The sequence below is a fragment of the Balaenoptera physalus genome, assembly GCF_965194825.1.
Source record: "Balaenoptera physalus genome assembly, chromosome: 11".
NCBI classification, from domain to species: domain Eukaryota; kingdom Metazoa; phylum Chordata; class Mammalia; order Artiodactyla; family Balaenopteridae; genus Balaenoptera; species Balaenoptera physalus.
This window is the reverse complement of record NC_138896.1, coordinates 22,451,629-22,470,016: the sequence shown is the minus strand read 5'-3', so window position 1 is coordinate 22,470,016 and position 18,388 is coordinate 22,451,629. Positions and strand designations below refer to the sequence as shown.

At 43.7% G+C, this 18,388-nt stretch overlaps 1 protein-coding gene across 1 annotated transcript; it reads left to right on the top strand.

Annotated features, from left to right (window-relative positions):
• Positions 1-1,533: 1,533 nt before the first annotated feature.
• GPX6 (glutathione peroxidase 6) lies at positions 1,534-12,953 on the top strand. The gene is made up of 5 exons (XM_082415512.1): positions 1,534-1,702; positions 3,454-3,607; positions 8,123-8,240; positions 9,212-9,311; positions 10,090-12,953. Exons 1-5 carry the CDS (start codon positions 1,616-1,618, stop codon positions 10,294-10,296), a joined length of 666 nt encoding a protein of 221 aa, XP_082271638.1. The 5' UTR covers positions 1,534-1,615; the 3' UTR covers positions 10,297-12,953.
• The last annotated feature ends 5,435 nt before the right edge of the window (positions 12,954-18,388 follow it).

Here is an 18,388-nt window from a genome sequence, read left to right as displayed (position 1 = left end):
CATTTCACCATTACTAACCTGTGACCTTTGAGATGTCCCTTCTCTCTGTGGGCTTCAGTTTTCTGATGCATAAAGATGAACATGTGGATGATAAGTAGACTTCCAGTTGCTTACATGTTTCAGGCCCTGGGCTGAGTTCTTTTCCATCCTCAAAGCAGCCCTAGGAGGTAGACACTATTATTACCCTGATTTTACAGGTAAGAAAACTAAGGTACAGGGACATTAGCTTTTTCTGAGATAAGGAGCTAGTCAATACCCTTATCATGGGTATTGAACTCAATGGTCGCTATAGCTTCACAGTCTAAGGTTCAGCCATTTTTAAAAATGAGAATGGCGAGAGGCCAAGGAGCTTGGGAATGTGTGTAGGTCTGTGCCAAAAGAGGGACGCCTTCTGCATGACTGCTCTAAATGCCTCGAGGACCTGCTTGGCTGGATCAGATATCAGCCATCAGGCCATAGATTATAGGCCTTTGAGAAGAAATCTGAGATAACAGAAAGCTTATCTTCCAACAGAGTTCATGAGAATTCAACCCCATCCAGACTTAAGTTTCAGGAGCAGAGAAAGGCTTTTGTGCAAACCTGGAAGAGGCAGGGCAGATGGAGGGGACTGGATGTCAAGGGGCTTAGAACTGAAAAGGAAGACGTTATCACTTCAATAAACAAGGGAGTTTGGTAAAGCTGAGCTGGCAGTGAAAAGCCGGAAGGGAGCAGATGGGAGGGAGGAGGGGTGGGAGAAACAACTCTGACTCTTCACCGATTCAAATACTTTGCAACAACTTTCAGATCGTTACCTTATTAGGACCTCACAGTAAATAGTTTTATGGAGTAAGTGGGGTAGAGATGATTACAATAATTTACAGAGAATGAAGCTCAGTCGAGCCCAAGGCAGTTCCCTAATGCACAGTTTAGATCTTTCTCCTGGATAACTTCCCCCTGTGAATGTGTATCCATCATCTGTGTTACTCCTGCATTAACAAGCCCTTCCCCAGGGGACAGATCTCAGGGCAAAGGGTCTGAGACATGCAGGTCCCCACATCTGGACTTCATAATTAGAAAATACAGTGTGCTGTTGACTAAGTGATGAAAGTCTGAGGGGACAGTACAAAGGATTAATAGTCATCTGGGACAATGCTTCTCAAACTTTAGCTTGCATGTAAATTACATGAGGATCTTAATTTTAAAAAGCAGATTCTGATTCAGTGGTGGTGGCTTTACTTCCTGGATGCAGAGCCAGCACCTAGGAACTGCCTGGAGAAGGTAGAGACAGTACTTCAAGTTCCAAAGAGGGAAGCCTCCGCCTCCACCTGCCAGAGCACGGGCGCCAGAACACCAGCGGGTGGCCTGACCCGGAGGCACTGGGTGCGCTGAGCCTTCAGGGCTTGCGGGAGTGGGCGGAGGAGTGAGGGGGAGGGGGAGGGGGAGGGGGAGGTTGGGGAGAGGGAAGAAGAAGAAGAAAGGGGAGGGAGAGCGGAGTGGCGGGGAAGGGGGGATTGCCCGTGTGCTAATGCTGCTCTGCGATTGGAGAGCGCATCTTCAAACTGGTCTGTGCCAGGGGCTCAAAAGGAGCCGAGATCCCTGGGGACCTGAGGCTCGCCTAGAACTCCTAGTCCGAGCCATGATCCCGCAGTTCTGGGCCTGCTGTCTTTTCTCACTGTTCCTGGTCGGCTTCGCTCAGCCGACCCCGAAACAGCAACAGATGAAGGTGAGTGCCCCGCTGGGAACCCAGGCGGATTTCAGCACGTGATGACTAAATTGGCCGCCAAGGATGCAAGGAGTTCTCCCTTCTCCCCCTCTACGAAGGACGAGATCCGTCTTCTCAGCCCTTCCAAACTGACATCTGCCACTGCCACTGCTGTCCTGTGAGGCAGAGCCTCTTCTAAACTCTCTTTACATGGATCGTCTCCCCTGAGCCTGGTGGGTCACTGGGCCGAAAGTGGGCGAAGGACGCAGGCTGCTCTCGCTGCGTTCCGCTTTGCCACTTCCCCTGGTGGCCGCCTGATACCCCAGAGCCCGTCCCCTCCACTCTGGTCTGGAACCTCAGGCACCATTGCGGGTCCGGGAAAGAGGACATGAAGCAGCAACTGGATTAGAGGGAAGCTGAACTGGTTGCTCTTGGGGAGGGTGAAACACCGGGGCAGGTGGAAAAGAAGCTGGTGCTGAAATGTGCCCTAAGGAGTTTTAGGGTTGGGAGAGGGTTTTTTTTTCTTTTCTTTTTTGTCAGGGAATAATAAAACACAAAAGGCCCAGAGAGTTGCTGGCCAATTTTAATTTCAGGGGAGGTGATGTGACATCCTGGAAACAAGCTTGGATCACAGGTTGATATCCATGTGTGAGACAGACAGCTGGAAGCTGTTGAGCCCAGAGCTAAGGCAACATGAAGACAAGGAAAATGGAGGCACACAAATGACAGCTCACAGGATGATTTCCACTTTTTAAAAAAAATTGTACTAGAAAGAAAGGCAAATGCTAGAAACTCTTCACCACAGAGCTGAGGTAGCATGAATGCAAAAGAGAATGCAGGCACATAGATGACAACCCTTTCATGGTGGCTTTCTTAGGCTAATACTCTCAAATATTTGGATTAATGTTTGTGCACAGATGTGTATGGATGTATGGAACACAGGGAATGTGCCTGCCCTGCGTCAGCCTCCTTCTCTCCAAGGATAATGAAGGGGAAGCTATGCCTGGTATCCTAGTGACAGAACTAACAGGCTAAGAAAATGGTAAAAGAGTTTTCTGCCCCACTCTCCCCACAGGAGCTCACCCACAAGCAATTCCTTCACTGCATGGGGCAGACATTTATGTACATAGAATTTTAGAGTAATTGAAACTCACTTAAATTACTCTAAAATTCTATGCCTTTTCTCCACATCTCCAGAGTCCCTCTCCTCAGATAACAGTACTGTTTCACATAGAGATAAGAAGAAAGGGGTGTCGAGGATGAATTCTGTAGGTACCAGTGAGCCCCCACCAACAAAACTCTGGAAAGTGCCTTCAGTGGGATCCAGAGGAGGAACAAGTTATTTGCTGGGCTCTGGGGGAAGGAAATTACTATGTAAGAATATATAGATGAGAAATTTATGTAAAACATATTTCTGTTATGAGAAACTCTGCCAAAATCTGTTAAGAATATTTGAGAATGGACGGGATGACTGGAATGTGGTGTTAGGATGTGGAGGAGAGTGCAGGTAAATTGTAGATCGGAGAATGGAGGTAAATTGTGTTAATATTCCAGGAATGGGGAGAGGATTATAAAGTGATTGTCCCACCGTTAAAAAAAAAAAAAGATTGTAAGTTAGAAGATATAAGTTCTAACTGTGGCATTAGCCATAACTAAAAATATCACTTGGAAAATTCTCTTCAGTTCTTAGAGTTTAAAAAAAGTCCACAGATATTGGGGATTATCGTTTGTCTTATCATCGCATCATTATGGTTATTTTTGTCACATTCCAGGTGGATTGCTATAAGGGGGTGACAGGCACCATCTATGAGTATGGAGCCCTCACCCTCAATGGTGAGGAGTATATCCAGTTCAAGCAGTATGCGGGCAAGCATGTCCTCTTTGTCAATGTGGCCACCTATTGAGGCTTGGCAGCTCAGTATCCTGGTAAGAACTCATGTTTCACCTCTCTTGGAACTAGCTTTGTCAGATGACCATATTCTAATTCCAGAAGGTTTTGCTACTTTGTTATTAGGAGGAAGCAGGGGGAGGGTGGGGGGGGAGATAGGTGATCATGTGACTCTATTCCCCTAAATCCTGCCACTGCTCTCTGCTTCTTAGAATGCCAGGAGAATTACCTCCAGATGTGAGAACGAAGATTCTCCCAAAGATTTAGTCAAAGACCACCAGGAACATATCTGTAGCTGAGTTTGTTGCTCAGTGTTCTGAGGGAAAACATATACTGTAGGCAACCATGGGGCTCTTAGTAAGAAGATGTTAGAACAGACTTGAGGATCTCGGCTTGTGTTAGGTGATTTGGGGAAGGGTTCAAGGAATTGAAGCTTTGCTCTGGATTGGATGCTGTCAGGAAATGGGCACAGGTAGGTGACTGGGTATCTTAATAAATCATATCTACAGAGTAGGAGGAATAAAGCAAGGGTAAAGAAACAGCAATCACTTAGATTGGTAAGAATAGGATGATGCTTGGTCATTTTTGTGATCTGGATAATGTTCATGTTTTGTGTGGTTAAAACATGATTAAGGGGCTTCCCTGGTGGCACAGTGGCTAAGAATCTGCCTGCTAATTCAGGGGACACGGGTTCGAGCCCTGGTCCGGGAAGATCCCACATGCTGTGGAGCAACTAAGCCCGTGCGCCACAGCTACTGAGCCTGCGCTCTAGAGCCCGTGAGCCACGACTATGGAGCCCACGTGCCTAGATCCTGTGCTCTGCAACAAGAGAAGCCACCGCAAGGAGAAGCCCGCACACCGCAACGAAGAGTAGCCTCCGCTCGCCACAACTAGAGAAAGCCTGTGCATAGCAACGAAAACCCAACGCAGCCAAAAAAAAGAAACATGATTATGGAGTGGTCCTTGTTTTTGTCTTGATTCATCATGGTCACTTGTATGATATTGATCTTCTGTGAAACTGTTTATGTTCAACAGGAGAACACCAAACCCTAGCTGTGACTCCCAGGCCGGAATCTAGATTTCAGGGGCTGATTTTATCTTTCTCACTGGTGACTTATGGTAACAGGAAAGAGGATTGATCTTTGATCTTTTGGAAAACAGCCTTGGGTTCCGCAGGCACCTCCAAATGGCAGAGAAGAGGAAATGTAGTTTACTATCTACATAGTATTTAACTGGAGTGAGAGCTATTTGGGAAAATGCTTCATCTCTCCAAACTTGGCTCAACCTTTGGTGGCTGAGGTGGATTTTCCATTTTCTTTGTGCACTCATGGGGACGAGTTTGGAATTCCTGCTGATCCAGAAAAGGTTAAAGTTTTAGATGGATTATACTAGAGATGGATGGAGTTTTTGACATGCCAAGAACTTTATTTTCAGCTTTTTTAAAAAGTTCAAGATAAATTCGAAAGATTAATTATACCAGTGCCACCAAAAAATGGATCAAAAAAATACATGAACGAATTTTAAGAAATTTTTTCACATATTGACATCAGTATCTAGTCAACTGATCAAAAATATAAAGTCCTATTAATTTGTCTTAATGGCGCTCCAATAATAAGAAATCCAACAATTTTCTCCTTTTTAAACACCACTTAAATTTAGGCATATTGCAATCTCACTTCTAAGATATATGGTTCATCAAAATTTTTTTAAATTAATTAATTTATTTTGGCTGCGCCAGGTCTTAGTTGCGGCACGTGGGATCTTCGTTGCAGCATTCGGACCCTTAGTTGCGGCAGGTGGGCTCCTTAGTTGTGGCAAGCTTGCGGGATCTGTTAACCAGACCAGGGATCGAACGCGGGGCCCCCTGCAATGGAAGCACAGCGTCTTACCCACCGGACTACCAGGGAAGTCCCGGTTCACCAAATTTTGATATTTGAAAATTAACATTCAGCGGGTGCTACGGTTTGAATATTCGTGTCCCCCCACAATTCATATATTGAAACTAATGCCCAATGTGATGGCAATAGGAAGTGGGGCCTTTGGGAGGTGCTTAAGTCATGAGGGTAAAACCGTCACGAGTGGGATTAATGCTCTTACAAAAGATACCCTACAGGGCTCCCCAGTTCCTTCCACCATGTGAGGACACAGGAAGAAGTTGGCAGTCTGCAACCTAGAGGAGGGTCTTGTTCAGAACCCTACCACACTGGCACCATGATCTTGGACTTCCAAGTTCCAGAACTGCAAGAAATAAATTTCTCATTTATTTATTTACAAGCCACCCAGTCTGATATTTTGTTTAGCAGCCTGAATGGACTAAGACAGTGGGGACTGCTTGATTCAGGCAAAAATTATATTAAAATACCCCCTCCACCAAAGCACAACAAAAACCAAATGATTCACATTTACCAAAAGAAGCTAAAGACCTTTGCAATTTAATGTTGAAATTGTGCATAAAAAGATACTCTCAAATTACAGATTTTGAAAAGATCAAGACATTTAAAAGAATTTGGGGGTCACATTATATTTATTATTTTTATGTACAATCAACTCTAGGGAAAACCTGAAAAGCTAAAGACTACGTTTTAAAATTTTTATAAAAATCTCAGGATCTAATTATAAGAGCCTAAACAACAGTTTAGTATCATTTAGCAAGTGGAGATTCTCCTCCCTTCAAAAAGTTAAGCTTGAAAAATATGGTAAGCTTAAAAAGTTGTGAGGTGTAAACAGAAGTTCCATGGAATGTAAATCTGCTTTTAAATCTGTTTTAATTTAATTCAGTTTTAATTTAAACTTATTGAATAGGTAATACAGTCACAAGATTCAAAATTTAAAAGGTACAAAAGGGCTTTACAGTGAAATCTTCCACAGTCCCTTCCCTTTGGGCAACCAGTGTCATCAGTTTGTGGTGTACATTTCCATAAATCTTTTTTTTAATATTTATTTTATTATTTATTTATTTGGTTGTGCCAGGTCTTAGTTGTGGCAGGCAGCCTCCTTAGTTGAGACACGTGGGCTCCTTAGTTGCAGCATGTGAACTCTTAGTTGCAGCATGCATGTGGGATCTAGTTCCCTGACCAGGGATCGAACCTGAGCCCCCCTACACTGGGAGCTCTGAGTCTTAACCACTGCACTACCAGGGAAGTCCCTGCATAAATCTTTAATGCATATGCAAGCAAATCAGTTTCTCTCTCTCTCTCCTCTCTCTCTTTCTCACACACACACACACACACACACACACACACACACACACATATGATTCTGCACAGTGCTTTTTAACATAATAAAATATCTTTGACATTATTCCGTATCACCACATGATGAGTTTCCTCATTCATTTTAAGATATAGTTTTCCAGGGAATTACCTGGTGGTCCAGTGGTTAGGGCTTTGTGCTTCCATTGCAGGGGCCACAGGTTCCATCCCTGGATGGGGAATTAAGATCCCACATTCCACGTGACGCAGCCAAAAAACAAACAAGACCAAAAAAAGAAAAAAAAAAGGATATAGTTTTCCATTGTATTGCTGTGCTATAATTTATTAAACTAGTTCATGAGAATTATAAAGAGCATCTCATTCAAATTTTACTCCAGATGAGGACATTGAGAGTTTAAGGAACTTGCCAAAGGACTAGAACCAAAGTTTGCTAGGTATTTCCGCAACAGGAAGGAAATATTCTTGATGGCTAAAGATAAGAGAGATAGTAACTGAATAAATATATAAAAATAAGAAGGCACTTTCTTTTAAGAAGAGGTCCTTGGGGGAGATGCCAGCAGATAGAGCCGAGTCTGAATAAGACTGGCTGGTGCTGGTCATGGAATCAGTAAATCTGAACCGAAAATGGCTAAAGTTGGAAATAATGGTAGAAGTCCAGACAGAGAGTTGGAAAGCTTCCTGGCAGTGGTAAAGAACAGTTGGAGTTTGTAGCCTAGAATCCCGGTGAGTGTTCCAGGGAAATGGCATCAGTTATGTCACTGGAACTGATAGAAAGGTAGAGAATGCTCTGGAGCTAGGCTTAGCATCTCACTGATTCCCTCAGCAACTCCCAGGTTAGAGCACCAAAGAGTGCTCCTGGGAAGGTGACTGGAGTGTCAGGTTGTGTCATCATGGGGCATAGTAGGAGGAAGGGGGTAGCATGTCCATTTTGTTTGCCTTTCCTTAAAACATTTTTGATCAATCAATCAATCCATCAACTTAGGAAGGCAATGGACTTCTCTTCAGAAGTCTGAAACAGAATCAAGCAGAACCCCCCCTCCCCCCAACACACACACATAGAGTACTAACCAATCTGTGCTTTTAAAGGAGGGCTCCTATTGGATGATGAAGTGGAGCCACTTATGGGAGCTATTGCACAAGAAAAATGGCAGATACTGGGATGCGCTTCTGGAAACCTGTGTTCTAGCTTTTTGCTCTGTTTCCTCAATCTCTGTAATCTTGAACCTTTCCCTTCATAGTCCTCAGCTTACTCATGTGATAAATGGATAAATCAGTGGTCTTTTACTGCTCAAGGTAGGGCTGCTGGCCAGGTTATCCATGCAGTTCACTCTCTACTTACAGAACTGAATGCACTACAGGAGGAGCTGAAGCCTTTTGGTGTAGTTGTGTTGGGCTTTCCCTGCAACCAATTTGGAAAACAAGAACCGGCAAAAAACTCAGAGATCCTTTTGGGGCTCAAGTAAGTGCCTGCTTGGGACCCTGCAAGACCCTGTCAGGATTTTCCTTCCACATTCTACCTAGAGGCTTCTTATTCTGGAGACTTCTGGGGTGACTGACAGATTAATGGGTTCAAGAACATCATTATGATGCTTTGAATTCAGTCTTGCCCTACTGGCAGTGCTCAATAATTCTCTCTACCTTTCAGTACTTTAATGGTAAGACTACGGGAAATCTAATGTAAAAGAAGCACAGGAAAAAGGAGAAGATACAGGAAATAGAAATGAATCAAGAATCCTAACCTTCCAATTTTCTTTTTTTAAAATTTTTATTGGAGTATAGTTGATTTAAAATGTGTTAGTTGCTGCTTACAGCAAAGTGAATCAGTTACACATATACATATATCCACTCTTTTAGATTCTTTTCCTATATAGTCCATTACAGAGTACTGAGTAGAGTTCCCTGTGCTATACAGTAGCTCCTTATTACTTATCTATTTTATATATAGTAGTGTGTATATGTCAATCCCAATCCCCCTATTTATCCCCCCCCCCAGTTACCATGAGATTGCTTTCTACAACTGTGACTCTATTTCTGTTTTGTAAATAAGTTCATTTGTATAATTTTTTTCTAGATTCCACAGATAAGTGATATCATATGATATTTGTCCTTCTCTTACTTCACTGACTACTTGTCTGACTTACTTCACTCAGTATGACAATCTCTAAGTCCATCCATTGCTGCAAATGGCATTATTTCATTCTTTTTTATGGCTGAGTAATTTTTGCCTTCCAATTTTCTTGGAATTCTCCATTGGTTCCCTAAAGCCTGTGCATGAAGTCCTGATTCCCAAAGACCTCTTTCCTCACCTTCCCTGTCTACGGCCTCTCTTTCTTTACCTCTAATTTCCTTTTGTGGTTAAGTTGTGGTGGCCATTATTATCCATCCTTTTCTTAATTTGGGTCCTCTCAGGAACACTCTGGTTCATTGCAGGTATGTACGTCCAGGTGGTGGCTTTGTTCCCAATTTTCAGCTCTTTGAGAAAGGGGACGTGAATGGAGAAAAAGAACAGAAGGTCTTTAGCTTCCTGAAGGTAAGCAAACATAAACCTGGCAAGGATTGGTCAGGTAGGTAGAGATGCCCTGAAAGTGTGGGGCTCAAGTCTACGATTGAGTTTGGACTCCTTGGAAAGAAATGCTCAGTTCACAGATCATGGCAATATCTGTTGTGAGGCTTTAGCTTCAAGTAGAGGAAACATATAACATATGATTGCTCTAACATAGACTGACCTTCCCTACAGAATGGTAATGATTCATTCATTCAACAATCATTTATAAAATCCCTGATTATGTGCAAGAACTGTGCTGCACAATGAGTTAACAAATATTAATAGGGCATAATCTCTTCCCTGAAGGAATTCATATCTAATCAGAGAGGCAAATATAGAAACAGATATGTAGAGTGTCATGTCGTAATTAACTTTAGAGTCACAGAGTGTTAGAACCACATAAGCCCAGAATAGAAGGACCCCTTTTTTTCAGGTAAAGAAACTGAAGCTAAAGAAATGTTATGACTTACCAAAGAAAACAGAAGATAGTCTTTCATTGAAGGACCATGATATAATCATGGGAGTGAGGGAGAGACAGGGAAAGGAGGAAATTTTTCTATTTGCTATCATACTCTCTAGCTCTTGGTTGTTTGATTGTACTGGTAGTGATGTACTGAAATGTCTGTGGTTCGTTAGGAGCATGTCAAGTAGTTAATATATTGAGATATATAATGGTAAGTAGAATTTCTAGGGGTAGGGATAAGACTGGACCACACAGAAGCAGAAGAAAAACTGTCTTGCTGTTTCCATATCTCTGCTCCAGAACTCCTGCCCTCCAACCTCTGATTTTTTGGGCTCATCAAGCCAACTCTTCTGGGAGCCCATGAAGGTCCATGACATCCGCTGGAACTTTGAGAAGTTCCTGGTGGGGCCTGATGGAGTCCCTATCATGCGCTGGTTCCACCGGGCTTCCATCAGCACAGTCAAGTCAGACATCCTGGAGTACATGAAGCAGTTCAAAAGCAAATAGGAAGGGCCAGACATCATCAGAAGTTGCCTCCTACCTGAAGAACACATTTAAGGATCTATCTTTGCTCCAGACTCCATCCTACCCAGCTTCCACATGACCAAAACATCCTGTACGGCCCAAATACCTGTGCGTGTGTGTGCGTTTGTGTGTGTGTGTGTGTGTGTGTGTGTGTGTGGAGATTAAGGGAAAGAAAACCTATCTCCCAACTGTCTGATTCCAAAGTATCAAGTTTATTCCACTCCATTCCAAAGGAAAATCATATTATAGGTAGATGGTTCGGACTACCCATGTCCCTAAAAAAGTAATCCCCAGCAGTCCTGACACCCTCCTTCCACATCCTGAAGATTTAAAGAAAACAGAAACTGGCAGCAAGACTCTCAAGATCTCCTTAACAGCCTCTTCCCTCCTCCAAGACAGGCATGCAACCTTAAACTCTTCCTCTCCCTAGTTAGTTTTCTTTTAGTTCCCTGACACCCTGTAGTTCTCTTGTAGGATCTCTGAAGGCAGAGTGAGAGCAGAAACCTCAACTCACATGAAATGAGGGGCATCTCCATGATGGTGGATCCCAAAGCCCCTGTGGGTCGGACCCTACCAGAACCTTCTTTGGTGCCTGTCCCTTAGTGCATTCAGGTCATGGCACCTGGGCAGGGATGTTCCTTCTTTCTGAATGATGGGCTTTTTCCTCACCCTTTAAACTCATCATTGTCACTATCTCAAATTAAAAAAAAATTCTGCAGCATCTGGCTTCCCATTGGTGTTTTCCCAGTCCCATATTTTGTGTGGAGTCATACCACTTCCTCTCTCACTTTGTTTCTGTTTCCTTGACTACCTCACCTAGCTCTTTAGTATTTTGGTTTTCACAAAAGTGCTCTAGACCTTTTTTTGACCCATCCAAGAACACTGGGTGGGACTGGCTGCTCACAGAGTTGCTGTGACATGAACACAGACCTCTTGGAGTCAGCCCCCTGTACCCCTCCCCCCATTCAGGTCTCCTGGGGAACCCCTATGTGAGAGGAATCCTTGCTTCTTAAAAAGTCTCTCTCTCTCCTCTCTCTCTCTCAACAAATATGCATATATTTCTGTTTACAAAATTAATTTCTGTTCACTGTTAAAAATCTAAAATCACATTAAATTAGAAGAAAAGCATAACAAAACCGACTCCTAATCACAGGAGTAAAGAACATGCTGGAAGCCTTATCTAGCCCATGCTGTTTTATAATTAAAGTTCAGTCTTTTATATGAAGACAGATTTCAGAATATCAGAAACAGGAAAGAGAAGATTGCATGAGGAATAAAATAGGTGTTTTTCTTTTCCTTTTCACAAATTACTATGAACATAGGTACTTGCACTTAAAGATTTTTTTGCGCTAAAAAAAGTACACAGAATTTAAATATCGGTGAGTAATGTCAAACATTATAATCCTGTTTTGTACCTAAACAGAAATGTGGTCCCTGACAATCTTCATACAGCAACATGAAAATTGACAGACTAAGCCAGAAATGACCAGGAAAGTGATTCTTAAGACTCTAAAAATTCATAGGTGATAGACACACATGAGAAATGGAAAATAGTTTCAAAATATTTGGATGTTTTTTCTTCTTGAACTCAAAATCTAGTAAGAAAAAAATGGATTAAAAAAAAAAGAAAAGAAAAAGCCTGGCTGTCCTTGGCCATAACCCACAGGATTTGAGACGTCATAAGTCTTCTACTAGGCACTATGGCAGTTAGGGCAGTGAGGGGATTACAGAACCAGTTACAGTGGTGTTGAGAAATGCGTGTTTCATGTTTTAGTTTCTTTGAAATCTCTGCAGTTCTTGAGAACCTCCAGGAACCTTAACAGTCCTCAGAAGGGTTCCCAATCTGTTACTATTTTCAGATCAGAATACTCGAGGTGCAGGAAGTGGGTGGAGGAGGATGGGATGACCCAATGTATAGAATTCTCTCAAGATACTGGTTCAGCCCAAACCAGGAAACTGTAGTTGCTGGACAAAAGTGAATTCTCCAGGGGAATAATATCACCTGTTCCACAGTAAAGACCTAAAGTGATGAAGGTGGAGGACTGTGGCTTCAACCTGAGTGCATTATGCCTGAGTGTCAGGAGAGATCTCAGTCCTGCCACTGCTCTGGAAAATCCAGGTGTCATATTCCTGGTGCCCTCCAGTGGCTGCCCTGAAGAGAAAAGAAAGGTTGTTCTGGGGAGAGCCAAGAACAGAGAAATGAAAAACAAACTTCCTTGCACTGGGAGGTGAGTGCAGGTGAGGGGCAGGTGTGGAAGCAGCAGTCCTAATCAGAATGTTGCAGATTATGATGATGATGATGATGATGATAAAGTATTTATAAAGAGAAGATCAAGGGATACAGCTTTCCACTTCTCCCTTCCTCACCAATACATGTAACAGACTTTAGTCCCCAAGGAAAGTCACAGGCAGAACATTCTGGGAGGGGAAGACTGCCCAGGAGGGTCTCGAATGCTAGTCTGTTATAGCAGTTAAAACTTTACTATGAGGGAGTTCCCTGGAGGTCGAGTGATTAAGATTCCGGGCTTTCACTGTTGTGGCCCTGGGTTCAATTCCCGGTCTCAATCCTTGGTTGGAGAACTAAGATCCTACAAGCCGCGTGGCACGACCAAATAAATAAATTAATTTAATTAAATTGATGGCAGATTTTTTTTTTTTTAATTTTTGGCTGCATTTGGTCTTCGTTACTGTGCGTGGGCTTTCTCTAATTGCGGCCAGTATTCTTCGTTGCGGTGCGCAGGCTTCTCTTGTTGCAGAGCACGGGCTCTAGGCTCGCGGGCTTCAGTAGTTGTAGCTCACAGGCTCAATAGTTGTGGCTTGCGGGCTCTAGAGCACAGGCTCAGTAGTTGTGGCGTCCGGGCTTAGGTGCTCTGCGGCATGTGGGATCTTCCCGGACCAGGAATCGAACCCGTGTCCCCTGAATTGGCAGGCGGATTCTTAACCATTGCACCACTAGGGAAACCCCACAGCTTATTTAAAAAAAAAAAAAAAAAAAACTTTACAGTGACTATCATGGTGATCATCATCATCATTACTAGCACTACTATTGCTGCAAATTTTTTCTTCGAACCAGAGGTTCCCACAATTTATCATTTTAATTAGATAGACTTGAGCTAATTGAATCTAAGACTAGTGTTGTTGCATAAATCTACTACCCCTACAAACCACTACAAACCACCTAGCAGGCATCTAAAATCACTAAGGCTCCGCTAATCACAAAACCTTTGAGGAGAGTCCCTGGACAAGACAGGGATGTTCTAAAGTTCAGAGAACCAGGACTCAGACCTTCTCTAATCATCCTACTCCCAGTTTGTTAAGCAGCCCATCCCTGGAAGTAAGGCCCCAATACTGTCTCCCCCATGACAGTTATTGCATAGATGTAGTATCTTCCCTGTAGACTGCATGGACACTGGTGGTTGTTGGACTTTGAGAGTGCCTGTGTTAGTTCTGGAAGCTGGATTCCCCAAATCTGATAAAGAGTAGCCAAAGTCCCTCCCATAGCCAGCACATCGAATCTTGCTCTGTGGTCTCGTGAATACTCTTTGACTTGGCTTCGGGTCTCAGAAAACAGAAGCTGTGACTAGCAGTCAGGTACACATAATTTACTGAGAGAGTGGTCTCAGAAGAGGGAATCAATGAAGCAGAATAGGGCAGGGTAAAGAGAGAAGTAAGGATGCAATTTCTGTTGGAGTTTAGCTTCAGGTAAATTGCACTATAATTATTTCCATCTTGAAGGAAGAGAGATGGCCTTTTGTAACTCATGTCTGTCAATCCTTAGCTATGGGCTCACCCTTGAGCCCCAGGGGCATAACCGATGTGAGACAGATCCCTTTGGCTGAAGGAAATTCTCTGAAGAATATGGCAGCTGAAGGTAATACTCTGAAAAAGGGACAGCTATGGGCCATTAGGAGCCAACACTCAGAGCAGGTAGGGATGGATGGACAATCCTTCAAGCACATCTGAATAAGGCCATGGAGACCATCTACTACCCTCCATGAACAACTCATTATTCAGAGGAATCCCCAATAGAGGTCCTCACTCAGTCAACATTTTCTCTTTCTTGCCTTCTATCTCTAGGGAGTTGATTCTCAAAGCATGGTCCCCTGACCAGCAGCAAACAGCATCCCTTGAGAACTTGTTAGAAATGCAGTTTTTAGATCACTTTCAGACTTACTGAATCATAAACGAGGGTTGGGGAGGGTGAGGATGCCAGGGTGTGGGTGGGAACAGCAATCTGTGTTTTAAAAAGCCTTCCAGGTGATACTAGTACAGGCTAAAATTTGAAGGCCACTGCTCTAGGGAATGGAGAATCAGCAGAAGGTATTGAAATTTTGACAAAGGATGAATGAGGAAAATCTCTCTAGTACTCCATGTGGCTACCATGTCCTCTGCATGACCACGGCTACAGTGCCTCCCCCACTCAGCCATTAGGTGTTCCTAGGACCCCAGGGCTGACATGGACAATTCAGCCCCTTGGTTTTCTGTTTCCTCAGTCTCTGACCTTTGTGGTTTCCACCTGGGTCCAAATTCAAGGTGTATTATCTGGCAGACTTCCTTTTTGACCAAACGTTAGTCAGGCTTCTCTGAGCCCTCTTCCCTACTAGTCCTCTACCTTGGTCTGTCTTTAGCAAAAATCCTGTTCTTTATGTTTCTCTGTGGAATCACTCCAAGATATTAGAAATGATTAAGGTGCACAAGAGTGTGTTTGGTACACTCTCATTGAGTAAAAAGTGGGTTAATGCTATATGCATGCACTTGTCCTTGGAAGGAAACACAAAAATGAGTATGTGTGTCTGTAAGGCTGACAAGCTGTCTTGTAAGGCTGTAAGGCTCCCTCTCTGGGAGGTGGAGGTGAGGTGGGAGACTGGGGACAGGGAGCGGGGGCACGGTGGTGAGGGGTAAGGAGGGTCTGTTTGACACTTTTTGAGGTTTGGGACTTGTCAAAATGTTACATATGCAACATAAAATCTTTTAAAACTGAACCTTAATTATCCTTAATTTATTATGGTAAAGACAAAGTTCTTCCCTAAACACGTCTCTGCCAAATTATCAACTCCCAAAAAAGCGACTGGAAGAGCTCTCTCCCCTTTATGGAAAGGTCTGTACAAAAATGATTGGCAGGGGTGAGATTTGAATCTCCGTACCCCTCGAGACTAGCGCCCTCCCCCAACGCTTTGGATCGTTTAGGCAATTTACCTCTATGTACATGAAAAAAAAAAGCAAATTACTTTACAGCTATTTCTAATGCTCAAAAGACATATAAGGAAAGTAAATTCAGTGTGAACTTTGTGTATATTACCTTCTCTACTCCCTTTCAACAGACACTCGTCGGGAACTTCACGTCCTTCAAGCAGGCAAAATTAGAGTTAAAATTGTATGCTCAGACTATTCCTAGATTCCCACGCACCAAGTATCAGGTGCTCCATCCTCCCTGATTCTCTGCGCTGTAATGAGTCTTCCCAGCTACCGAGAAAGAGCAAAATTCGGTTTCGGGTGGTCGCCCCTCTGTCCGTCCAACCCGGACCCAGCAGCCCCGAGTTTCGCCTCTGGTGCGGTCTCTCATGAGAACGAGGAGGTCGACAGAGAATAAATCCATTAGAGTCTAGAAAAATCAACCATCGAGAAAACGTTTGAAAATAACCATGGCCGACCTGGCTTTGGAACTGTGACGACCCTGAGATGAGTCTCAGATTTGCCGGCTGAGTTTAGGCGTCGGCGGAGAGAAGTTATATTTCTTGTCCGCAACCGGAAAGCAGACGAACTCCCCTCCCCACTCCCTGCCCCCGCATCCCTAACCACCTGGACTTCGAGCCCCGAACTTTTAATAAAGACCCTGTTGTAAAAGATATGGAAAGAAACATCTGTGCGATAGACCCACTTTTTTGCTGAATATGTTTATGGCCTGAATTCCCAAAGTTCAGGGCTGGGATCCGTGATGCGCGTCTTCGTACCCACCCGGGTCCTGAGGGTTCTGACCCTGCGAACGCAGTCTGGACTGGTCCTCGGGTCTCCCTTCTCCTGTCCCGGCCTCCCTGCCCGCATCACCTCAGTGGTCTCAGTTCCCGCCTGTCCTGGGGGCCCCCAGACTCATCCCGACTCCCATGGCCCTTCCCCCACCCACGCGGGGCCTTCTGGGGGCGCGCAGCCGCGAAGTGGTCCAGAGCCCACCAGCCTTGCTCTCTGCTCGTCCACGAGGGGATGCGACTGGGAGGTGCGGGGAAGGGGGGTCACCGTGGGGTGCAGGGACCGGGTTAGAGGGGACAAGGCGTTACCTCTTCTACGAGCTGATTTTCAGAACTACCTGAGTGTGAAAACCTAGTCCGAGAAGAACAGAGGAGGAAAAAAGTGGGGGGAACTGAAGTAAACAGCCTTTTTCCTGGTTGGATTTTTTCAGATGCTCACCAAATTTGCTGAGGCGGAAGCTGCAGAGGTTCCTGCCTCCCTGTCCGCACTCCCACCTCCACACACCCCCTGAGCGGCTCCAAGTGGAAGGTTGTTACAACAGATCTTGGCCGTGCTCTTGAGAATGACAGCACGGGGTTTGGAGGGAAACTAAACGGGCTGACACCTGTAGCTGAAGGAAGATGGCCTTAACGCCCAGCCTCCTCGGCTCCACCCGAGAGACGCACGTTCCTCCTCTCACCAATCCGGCACCTTCAGGTACCTCAAATGAGTTACTTTGTCACATATGGCCAGTTACTTCATGCAAATCCTTGAAGGTTTTTAAAAGATTACATATAGTTTTTAAAAGACATATTTCCTTGTAAAAGTCTTTACCACTTATTTCCTAGCCTCGACTTTCTGTAACGCTTTTCCTTGGGATGACAGTAAAATCCTTTGTCTAATGCTACACCTACCTATTACTTTTCCTTTCGTATTTTTCTGTCTCTAGTGCGTTCTGAGGAAGTGAAGCATCTCCCCGGAGTTGGCGTATTTTCTAAAGGCAACAGATTAACACTGGACAGTGTAAAGTCATCTCTTTCACCCAATGGAAGTAAAATGGGGTAGATTCGGCTCCGCTCTTGTCTTTCAGGTGGCTCTATGGCTTAGTTGGTTAAAGCGCCTGTCTCGTAAACAGGAGATCCTGGGTTCGACTCCCAGTAGGGCCTTGAGTTTTACCCGGAAGCCAACTCTTCCTAAACATTTATTTTATGTTGGTAAGTTAATTGTGTCTTCCTACTAATCCCCCACAAATTCTCACCAAACGTACAGCGCTAGAACTCAATCAGATACATTACAAGTTATTCGACTGCAATTTGCTCATATTCCTTACTTTTGAAGAGAAGTAGATTCTTAGGGAGATGACAATTCAAATGCAAACCACCTCCAAAGAATACTGAATGTGACTTTACCTCAATCACTTTTCAAATAGGTTTTGCATTGAACTGTGGTAAGATGTTTTTGAGCACCTACAATGTGTTACAGTTTAAAGTACCCAAACAGGAAGATATGTATAATCTCTCTAGAGTCTAACAATCTCCAGCTCTAAAATTGATTTCATTAAATAAGATAAATTAATGAACAATGAATCCACTACTAGCTATAAAGGAAAATTAGGATGTTTGCAGGGGCATGCTTGCCATTTTGAACAGTATATTCCCATGTTCTTTCTCTTAAGGAAAACACTAGAATACTTCAGGAATGGTGATCAGCTGGAAGGAAAAATGTCCTAAACACAAACATTCTAGAGCTAGGACAAAGTTGCTGTGAGAAAAGAGCAAGTTGGAGAATTCTGCCAGATATCTAAAGCAATTGAGTTTCAGCCCTAAAGATTTATGGAACTTCTGTGTCTTTTTGTCTCCTATTCATTCATCAATTAATCCAACAGCGTAAACTGCTGGTCTTTTATGTACCAGGCATATTTCTGTCTTTCTTCTTCTTTCTTTCTTTCCTTTTATTTTCAGTTACATTTTTTTCCCCATGTTATGGGAACTTTTAAGATCTACTCTCTTAGCAACTTTTAAATATACAATTCAGTATCATTAACTATAGTCACCAACCTGTGCATTACATCTTCAGGACTTATTTATCTCATAAGTGGAAGTTTGTACCTTTAACCACCTTCACTCATTTT